Source organism: Rhizophagus irregularis, chromosome 10 (assembly GCF_026210795.1).
Source record: "Rhizophagus irregularis chromosome 10, complete sequence".
In the NCBI taxonomy this organism is placed as follows: domain Eukaryota; kingdom Fungi; phylum Glomeromycota; class Glomeromycetes; order Glomerales; family Glomeraceae; genus Rhizophagus; species Rhizophagus irregularis.
In genome coordinates, this window is record NC_089438.1 from 4,695,575 (window position 1) to 4,706,695 (window position 11,121).

General features: G+C 27.0%; 3 protein-coding genes across 3 annotated transcripts; 1 reads left to right on the forward strand and 2 right to left on the reverse strand.

Moving 5' to 3' along the window:
• Nucleotides 1–3,449: 3,449 nt before the first annotated feature.
• OCT59_002454 (uncharacterized protein) lies at nucleotides 3,450–4,304 on the forward strand (the record flags this gene model as incomplete). Its single annotated transcript, XM_025311756.1, has 1 exon — nucleotides 3,450–4,304. One exon carries the CDS (start codon nucleotides 3,450–3,452, stop codon nucleotides 4,302–4,304), a length of 855 nt encoding a protein of 284 aa, XP_025168579.1.
• A 3,694-nt stretch (nucleotides 4,305–7,998) lies between these two features.
• Nucleotides 7,999–8,558, reverse strand: OCT59_002455 (histone H2A; the record flags this gene model as incomplete). Its single annotated transcript, XM_025311757.1, has 3 exons — nucleotides 7,999–8,030; nucleotides 8,106–8,412; nucleotides 8,514–8,558. 3 exons carry the CDS (start codon nucleotides 8,556–8,558, stop codon nucleotides 7,999–8,001), a joined length of 384 nt encoding a protein of 127 aa, XP_025168581.1.
• Nucleotides 8,559–9,936: 1,378 nt separating this feature from the next.
• OCT59_002456 (uncharacterized protein) lies at nucleotides 9,937–11,121 on the reverse strand (the record flags this gene model as incomplete). Its single annotated transcript, XM_066144517.1, has 7 exons — nucleotides 9,937–9,944; nucleotides 10,036–10,104; nucleotides 10,174–10,242; nucleotides 10,415–10,480; nucleotides 10,556–10,597; nucleotides 10,676–10,687; nucleotides 11,037–11,121. The coding sequence occupies 7 exons, from the start codon at nucleotides 11,119–11,121 to the stop codon at nucleotides 9,937–9,939; spliced, it is 351 nt and encodes a 116-aa protein (XP_065995673.1).

The following is an 11,121-nucleotide window of genomic DNA, read 5'->3' on the forward strand; positions in this document are numbered from 1 at the left end:
AATAGTATTGGACAATAGACCTGCTGTATGAGTATGATTACATGGGAGATAAATTCCAAAATAAAATCTATATTTTTTATACGAAAAATTAAAAAAAGTTTTAGTCATGTGATTGTTTTTGTCTTCTTTTTGGGCACGTGATGTTATGAAATCCAAATGCTCCAATAGTTTTTTACGAATGTATGTAAAAAATTTTTCTTGTAATCTTCGAGGAATAACTTTTTGTATTGAAAAAAAATGCGTGAGCTGTTTCGATATTTGAAATTTGAAATTAGGGAGTTGGCTCGTGGAATTGTGATTAATCGGGTTAGAGGACATATGATAATCATTGGTGTAAATCTTCAATTGAAGTTGATTGGTGTTTGGTAATTGATCAACCAGCTCAAAAAAGAAACTCTTTGAGCGCCTATAATTGTAAATCTTGTTATAACCGGCTCTATGAGGTGGGGTCATGTGGAACTTTTCATATTTTGTAGAAAAAATATAGTGTTTGTTAGGCGAATAAAAGGGCCTAATATCATCAAAGTTATTATGAAGTGAAGGTATATCCGATAAAGTGTCATCAATAGGAGGTGTTGTTCGTATAATATCGTGGTTGAAAATGAAGTCGTTAGGACTAACGGGTGTATGGTCGTATCCAGGTGCAGGAGCAAAGTCATCGGCTCTTGGAAAATAAGACATAACCAACCCTTAAATATGGGTATACTGAGAACACTAAAACCTCGTCTTATGCCCGAGGCACCCTTAAGGGCCTCTTCCCTTTAGGTATTTCAAATAGAAACTAAAAAATAAACTTGCGCAAAATTACTGCGGAAAATTACCGAAATGAAAAAAAAGGGGAAAGAGTTTTTTTTTTTTCCTCTTAATTTTTTTTTTCGTTATACCGCAGCTGAAGCTGCGGTAATTATTAAGTAATATCACGTGATGCACGTGATAGATAATTTTATATAAATAGGGGCTTTCCCCGCCCCGGAATTTTTTTTTTTTTATTTTAATAATTTTAAATAGATGTATATATATGCTTATATATACATATATATATATCTATTAACTAATACTTTACGAAAAGCCCCTCCTCTGTAAACAGGTAGAGATCATAAAGTACCTATAGGGGGAGAGCCATTGCTGCTCCCTCCGCCTGTTTATAGTGACAAAAAGAGGGAGTCTTCAGTAGTAAGGTTTAGTATTAAATTACATCACAACACATCGTGTTATATTAACAATGTGTTTAATGTTAAATAATGCGTTTAAAATATAAATATTATAAATTTAATAATGTACGTAATTAAATAAATAAAAATTATCATCAATTTTTAATGTAATTAAGTGTAATGCTACATTATCCAATGTAATTGTAGTATTTTTTTGTATTTTTTAGTGCAATTCCGCGTTTTTTAGTGCAATTCCGCATTTTCTAGCATAATGTTACATTTTCCAGTATAACGCGAAATTTTTTAAAAAAAAAATGATAATTGTGGTACTTTTTAGTGTAATGCTACATTGTCTAGTGCAATTGTGGTATTTTTTAGTGCAATTCTGAATTTTCTAGCATAATGTTACATTTTCCAGCATAACACGAAATTTTCTAAAAAATATGATAATTGTGGTACTTTTTAGTGTAATGCTACATTGTCTAGTGTAATTGTGGTATTTTTTAGTGCAATGCCGCATAATCTAGTATAGTGCTACATTTTTTAGTATAATTTAATGTAATGTGGAATTTTCCAAAAAATGAGATAATTGTGATGCTTTTTAGTGTAATTTGGTGAAATGCTACATTTTCCAGTGTAATGCTATATTACTGAGCATTTTCAAAAAAAAATGTAAAATCTTAACATTCTGACGAAAATGAAACATTTTGACCAAAAAAACGTAAAATTTGCTGAAAATATGCAACATTTGACAGAAAATATAGAATTTTCATAAAAAAATACACCATTTGCAAGAAAATCGGAATATTTGACAAAATTTGAATTTAATTGACAATGTTATAACAATTTTATGAAATGTTGTTACAATGATATCACATTGAAGATAAAATGTGGCATTTTCATAAAAATGCACCATTTGCAAGAAAATTGGAACATTTGACAAAAAAAAAGCAAAATTTGATTTTAATTGACAATGTTATAACAATTTTATTAAATGTTATTACATTTGAGGTAAAATGTGAAATTTTCATAAAAATGCACCATTTGCAAGAAAATTGGAACATTTAACAAAAAAAAGCAAAATTTGATTTTAATGACAATGTTATAACAATGTTACGAAATGTTACAAAAATGTTACATTTGAGATATAATGTAGCATTTTCCCAAAATTTCATAAGATTTGCTAAATCGGACAATGTTGTAACAATGCTATTCCAAAAAATTGCTCAGCGTAATGCAGCATTTTCCACAATTTCCCACCATTTTCTAGGAAAATGGGGAATTTGCATTTTTTGAATTTTGGACAATGGCGCCCCTTCAACCTGTGTTAAATGCTACGTTATCCAGTGTAATTGTAGTGTTTTTTTGTGTTTTTTAGCGCAATTCCGCATTTTTTAGTGCAATTCCGCATTTTATAGCATAATGTTACATTTTCCAGTATAACACGAAATTTTCTAAAAAATATGATAATTGTGGTACTTTTTTAGTGTAATGCTACATTGTCTAGTGTAATTGTGGTATTTTTTAGTGCAATTCCACATAATTTAGTATAGTGCCACATTTTTCAGTATAATTTAATGTAATGTGGAATTTTCCAAAAAATGTGATAATTGTGATACTTTTAGTGTAATTTGGTGAAATGCTACATTTTCCAGTGTAATGCTATATTATTGAGCATTTTCCAAAAAAAAAATTGTAATATTTTAACATTCTGACGAAAATGAAATATTTGACCAAAAAAATGTAAAATTTACTGAAAATATGCAACATTTTGACAAAAAAATATAGAATTTTCATAAAAAATGCACCATTTGCCAGAAAATCGGAATATTTGACAAAATTTGATTTTAATTGACAATGTTATAACAATTTTATGAAATGTTGTTACAATGACATCACATTGGAGATAAAATGCAGCATTTTCATAAAAATGCACCATTTGCAAGAAAATTGGAACATTTGACAAAAAAAAAAGCAAAATTTGATTTTAATTGACAATGTTATAACAATTTTATGAAATGTTATTACATTTGAGGTAAAATGTGGAATTTTCATAAAAATGCACCATTTGCAAGAAAATTGGAACATTTGACAAAAAAAAAGCAAAATTTGATTTCAATGACAATGTTATAACAATGTTACGAAATGTTACGAAATGTTACATTTGAGATATAATGTAGCATTTTCCCAAATTTTCATAAAATTTGCTAAATCGGACAATGTTGTAACAATGCTATTCCAAAAAATTGCTCAGCGTAATGCAGCATTTTCCACAATTTCCTACCATTTTCCAGGAAAATGTGGAATTTGCATTTTTTGAATTTTGGACAATGGTGCCCCTTCGACCTGTGTACCTCCAGCACTTCAACAAAGCTAGCTGCAGCAAGGAAACGTAAATTCCTTTTCTTAAATTCTCAGAAACTTACCCCTCGTGTTAACCATTTACATTACAAAAAATCAGGTTCAATCCCAGTTCAGACAGATTATAATATCAAAATTCCTACTTTTGATAGCGAAAAATCAGAGACAATTAGTTCTTTATTTTCTCCTACTCCGTATTGTCCAATACCAGACATGTTCTTTCCTCTGCAGTATCGGAATATTATTCCACCAGATCCTATTTACGATGAGTACAACAACTTTATCATCCCAGGTTCACGGAATTGGTTCACTTATATGTATAATCTATCAAAAAGTCATATCGCCAATCAAAAAGCTAAGGCTAGAGATCCCAATGAAGTTGCTGCATATCACGGTACAACGCGTAAACATTTGACAAATAGAATGGATGTTGTGAATAGAATTACTACCTATAACAACACTTATGATCGCATTATGACAACGTATAGAAATTCTGCGTTACAAAAATTATCTAGACGCAAGCTTAAAAATCTTAACACAGAGATGGATTATTTTTTTTCAGCACATCCTTATGCCATACATGATCATCATCGTCATAGTGAGAAACTCCAGCATGAAACTGTTACATCAGACGACACTAAAGAAGTTGAGATGCATCCTCTTAAACGAGATATTTATGTCTCTTCGTCCATGGATGGTGCACGCAATATGTCGAAACGTATCTGCTCAGATTCTACTTTAGCTTCAGATTCCAAGCAAGCGGGTTCACTTCAGAGCACCAATACTAACTAACTTTAGTTTATTTATATATTAGTTAGTTTAGTTTTTTTTAGTTTCTTTTTATAATTAATTTTATTTTTTTGTATTTATTTTTGGAATCATTTTTACAAATAGATTTATCTATTTTCTTGGTTGTTTTTTTTTTACATCCTTTTTTACAATTAGAATAGTGTAAACCATTCCACCTATGACAGTATTTACAGGTGGCAGCTTTTGCTGAAAGAAAAATACGGGTTAATTAGTTCGCTTGTTAATTGTTTCTTTGGTTCCTGTTCTTCTTTCTGTAGTGCCCTGTAAAAAATCTGATCCGTGTTTTATCTTTCCATGTTTTTTCCGTGAATGTATCATTTTCATGGAATTTATAGCCTTAAATCATGGAAATTTTCATCTCGCTAACACGGATATCCGTGAATGTATCATTTTCACAGAATTTTTACGGAAGACACAGAGAAATAATGGAAATATTCAGATAAAAATTTTTTAAAGGGGTGGAGGGGGATCAGGCTGGTTCAAACGTCTTTAAAGAAGTTTGGGTCCGTCCTGGTGATGGATGATAGCTAGAAGTAGGATAACTCACGTTAGGTATATGTCCTGTTGAATAGTCTGTCCAGCTTCACATAAAATAAATAAAAATAAATATAATTCCTGTTACACTATTTAATATTTTATATTCCATTTACATTCCACTGTTTATTTATAAATAAAAGTGGATATATCTTCTCATAATAATCTATTATTAACGAAATTATTTCATTAGGTAGGACTACTTCTTTTTCTCTTATGTCTCGTTTAACTAGTAAATTAGTAGTAGTTATTTTTCTCTACTATTCCAACGAATTTTTTATAATAGCATGACCAATTTTTTCGCATTTTAGTTCTCCCGTATTTGGTCCTACCTGTAAATTGTTATCAATCATATTTGCTAAAATAAAACCATCAGTGTGGATACGTTTCACATGATCGCTTATAGGTCTAATTATTTTAGTTATTGTTTTGCAACCAAGAACTAAGATAAAAGGTTTCATACGTCGGGTAAACCCTCTATATGAACCCGATATACTCCACATTGCAAATCCCCATTAAGATTATAAAGTGTTTTGAATATACCTGGATTAGTTGGCCATTGTACTACCTTTTGTAATAAAACTGATGGATACTGCTTGTCTTCATATATCTTCTGACCATATTATTGAACCAGTAGAAGCTTTGAGATCAGATAATCTTCTTGAGATAATTTTTTACTAATAATCTGCCCTTTAGTAAAGCGAAATGATTTAGCAGCATATGTACTACCAGACTTGCGCATATCAATACGTCCATTAATTTCAAAAGAAATTGTAATAGACACCGTTTGTGAGCTTCTTATAAAGTTTCATTCTTATCAACTTTAATGAAAAACCAATCACGAGATAATTCTGAGGTCTCGTTTTTTAACCCTATCCAATAAGTTATCCCTTTGAAAAATTCAACTTCATTACTCTTAGAACGCTCTCTATAACAAAGAAAACCTTTACCTGCAGAATATCATCTAGTAGAAGAAATAGAGGCAGTATCGTATTCGCTGAAGGAGTCACTGATGTCTTCACTGTCTTTATTATCCCCATTGTGAAGAGTAAACATGTGATATGTTATCATATGAGCGGAAAAAATTTGTTTTCAAAATGCCTACTTTTCTATTACTTTAGATATTTAATATTTTGTAAATTATTGTATGGGAATCGACTTTTGAAATGGTTTCTTAATTGAGTGAAGGAAACTTTATTCTTAAGTTTTAAACTTAATTTTGTATTCAATTTCATACAAATCGAATTATCTTCTAAAACTTGTTTTTTTATGAGTAAGGTTATAATTTCCATATGTCAACAAAATTCGATATCTTAGTAAATTTTATTTCAATATTTGTCATATTCGTGGGAATATGTCGAATCGAATAATTTATTTTTCATTAGAATATTCCGTTTAATTGATTATGATTTATGAGTCTACCTACATTCAGTATGTTTGTTAATAACAGGTATGTATTTGTTCCGAATTTGGGATTTTTAATATAATAATAGTAGCTTCTTTATTATCACACTTAGGTTGTTGGTACCCTATTAGCACGATAAATTGTTTTTTGATTTCTAGGGGGTTGTATATTAAGCTATATTCTAAATTAGTGTCATAAATCATATCGATTAAAGTAATAAATTTAGTTCTTTCCATAATCGTGATTTCTTCTTTATTCCATTTCTTAATATCTTATTGAATAGGAGGACCTGAACGAAACTTTATTTGATCAAATTATTCCATATATAAATTTCGCCCAATGATAAATCATCTCAATTTTGAAAGTAATTCTAATAAAAGTGCTTTTAAATTTATAAACTTAACAGATTTAAAATAGTGTATCTATTTAGAACAAATTTCTTCAAGAAACAATTCTATAAATTTGTGAAAGTTTCACGTTGGTAAACAGTTTCCAAGAATTTCTAAAGGATTTTGTTGTAAAAACTCGTGCTGATGTTTAACGAAGCCTATTTTTGAATAGAATTAATAATGTTTGAATTAGAAGTTATCAAAAGTTTTAAGATATTTGATCGCTATAATTTCTCCAAATCGATCCTTCCAACAATAAATAAATCTATATATATCGTAATTATCGTGGTAGTAATTTATAATAAAATTTTTATTAATAAATATTATTTCAATACTTATTTTTTCATTACTTTAAAAATAATTTTAAAAAAATTGGGGAGAAATATTAAGAAAATTAAAAACATCCTTCTTCTGAGAATGCCGTACGAAAATATTGAGACCTAATGCGTAATAAAATTGAACGTGCATGAATTTCTCTTATATTTTCATTTCCATCAGCATAGATAAAAACATTATATTCTTCTTCAGCTTTAAGTAATTTTTCCAAATCATTGATAATTTCTTGAGAATATTCAAAGGACATGATTTTTTTTACAATATTTTTAAGAAAAAAGAAATTTGTATTACATGATCGATATAATTTAAATCACATGACAAGCTTATGTGGAAATCCTTATTTGTTGATTGACACTCACATCAATAACACGTGATTATTTTTGATGCTATTCACTGATTACAATTAGTTAGGTTCGACAATATCTATATTTAAATTTATGTATGGAGTCATTATGGGTTAAACGGACTAATGATATTTTTTCGAACTTTCTTGCTAAAAGTCTGTTTAAGCTAACGCCACGCCTATCGCTAATATAGAATAACATGCATGGTAACTCTACTGGTCAGACTAGATTATAGTTTAGATCCCTCTTAATAGAAGTTATATCTAAAGATTTACTGTCTGCTTTATCCATGACATGAAATAAAATTAACCTTTTAAAGAATAGAAAATTTCAGACTAGTTACCGATAGCTTCCTTCAACTTAATCATAAAAGTTAAACCCAAATTAAATCGTTTAATCGATTTTTCATTCAAAAATTAATATACTGTATAAGCCCCAAACAAAATTATTTAACATACCACATCTTTTACTGAAGTTTATTATAATAATTCATTTAAGCAGGAATAAATTTGTATATATACATATATATATTTTTTTATAAAAAATTAGGATTTAGCGAAATTATAAAGATTCAAAAATTTACATTTATATTTATGTTAAGCATAAAATTATAACTAATAATCCAGATAAATGTAGTGAAAAATAATAATTATATATATATATAACAGTTAATTATTCTGTTGTTCGACATTTTTCGCACCTATTATTGTAAAATCAAAACAATTAATTCATCTTTATCATATCAAAGTAAAAATAAAACATTTCAAAAACTTACTTTTCTTGGGTGGTTTTGGTAGTAAGCTTTGGTGAATATTAGGCAAGACACCACCCTGAGCAATCGTAACGTTTCTAAATAATTTATTCAATTCTTCATCGTTACGAATAGCCAATTGAAGATGTCGAGGAGTAATTCTTGCTCTTTTGTTATCTTCAGCAGCATTACCAGCAAGTTCAACTATTTCAGCTATCAAATATTCAACAACTGCTGCAAAATAAATAGGTGCACCACTACCAATATGTGGTGCGTAATTTCCTCGTCGAAGAAGACGATGAATACGTCCAACTGGAAATATTAGACCAGACTGAAAAAATAAATAGATAATCAATATTTACCAAAATTATTTTTAAAAAAAGAAACTTTAATAACAATTAAAATATTTGTTTTTTGATAATTATAACATACTTTTTCAGATCTCGAAATTTTTCTTTTATCTGTTAATTGATTCATTTTGTTTTATATTTTATTGTAAGGATTTTTTTTAAAAAATTGTACGTAAGGATTTTTTTCTTTTTTCTTTTTTGTACGTATTGTATGTGTCTTATTTATATGAAGAAGGAAAAATAAATGTTTATATATTTATTAAAATATATATGATTCTTTTTATATCATATAATATCTAAATAATATTTAAATAACATACATCATACTTTATCATGAATGAGATAATATTAGTAATAATAAATCAATTTTGCGGCGCAGATAAAATTCAGATACCAAACGTTTAAAATACTGTACTGAAATACTGTTACAATATTTGATATATTCTTAATAATTTTGATGTGTAAATATCTTGTCAGAAGAACTGGGAATTCAGAAAGTATTTTTTTTTTACGTGACGGACCCTCGTGAAAATTTATCACTTTTTTTAAAAGAAAAAAAAAAATATTGTTTACCGAAAATTTTCTAAATTTTCAAACTGATCAAAAAAAATCACAAGATTAAAAAGATTTTTTAATTTGAGTCACAAAATTTTAATATTTACTTACGAAACTTCATTTATGAATATTTAAACTTTTGAAATTTTTGAAAAAATATTACATAAATAATAATTAATTTATTACTAAAAAAAGATAATGTAAGACTTTATTCTCAGATTGGTGTAGAACTTAGACTTGTGTGTGACTCGAATAAACTCGAGTAAAACTCATACGAATTTTTTGACTCGAGTTGACTCGAGTGCACGTGATCGGTAATGGTCAGAATTGTTGTAACGTTGACCTGCGTTACCATTAGGGGTAAAATAAAGCCAGAATTAAAATAATATGCTTTGACTCAAGTTGACTCAAGTGTATCTAATTTTGACTCAGGTTACTCTTAACTACTTGAGATGACTCATCCTGACACAATTCCAAGTTCGGTTAGTTTCAATATTACATTTATGTAGAAGTATTTGCTTTAATCAGTTAATCAGTTCCATATTCATTTTTTTTTCATGTAAAAAAAAAAAATCTTTTTTAAATCTTTTTAAAACATCATTTTTTCAAGAAACAAAAGATTTTTTTTTTCTTTTGAAAAATTGAATTAACTGATAATCTTCTGCTCGATTTACTTTACGCTAATGATATGTTATAATCAAATTTTATAATTATTCATATGAATTATATTTTTTTTAAAAAAAAAAATAAATATATAAAATGATTTAAATATAATAATTTATTGACAAGTTAAAATTCGAATTATTTAAATTACAAACTAAGAATTTTGAAAGATATTATCATCTTACTACTCTAGTCTTAGTGTTTAAATAATTTTCAATAATAAATAAATAAAAATAATTTCAAATGTAATAAATTTTATTATTTGTACGTATATAATTCATCACTATTTAAATACCTATAAAAAATAAATAAATAAATATTTAAAATTTAATTAATTTAAAAAGCTAAATAAAAGTCAAATGAAATTTAAACAAAAGAATGCTCACTATCAGGAAGTTCAAATTCATCTTGCTCTTCTGAATGAAAATTTGGATTATTGTAAATTTCATCCTCATCTATAAAATATATATTTGAATTAAAAGAAATTTTAAATATAATGTAATATAAGTAATTGTCTTACATACCGTTATCATTAATACTAAGTATCTTTGTTTTCTTTTCTATTGTTTCAATCTTATAATCATTTTGAGTATCTAAAAAAAATTAAATTAAATTACGTTAATATTATAAATTTAAGATAATTTTTTTATCAAACATTCTTTAAACTTTTTAAATATTTTAAATAATTTTTACTATTAGTTAAATAATTTCTAATTTTATAAGTTAGATTTTCAAAATAAAACAAATAATATGAATAAAATTAACCTTTAAGTATGTTATATACTTTTGATGTATTATTCTTCTGGCTGTTCGATTTATCAAAATCACTAACTGAAAAATTAAAATAAATTAGTAATTATCTTATTATAATATCATATATACAATATTAAATTAACAATAACCTACCATTATCAGGGATATAAAATTTATATGATTTACTGTGAAATGCTTTAAAAAGTTTAAATATATTATTACGATTAATCATTTGTGAAATAAATAAATAGGATTTGTATAATTTATATATACCTTCTTGTTCTTCTATTATAATATTTAAATTAAAAAAAAAATAAACATTATTAATTAAATATATTAATACACTATTTAAACAATTAACAAAATGCAATAAATACCTTCTGTTGCATTTTTTGGTTCAGGAAGTCCTTCAAATTGATGAAGTTTGCTTTATTACTTTCTATCTCAAAATTGTTACTTTCTTCCGACTGAGTTAATGATTCATTTGATTCATTCTGATAAAATAAATTAATTTCATGTATTTTATTCCAAAGTGTATTACTATAAGGTCTTTTTGATGGATCAGCATCCCAACATTGTTTCATTAAATTTTTATATTCTAAAGGAGTTCCTGGTACAATTTTAGGTCTCATACCATTAACAATATTCATTGCAAGATCATAATCATGTTCATAATCAATAAATGGTGGTTGTCCTGATGAAACTTCCCACATAAGCAT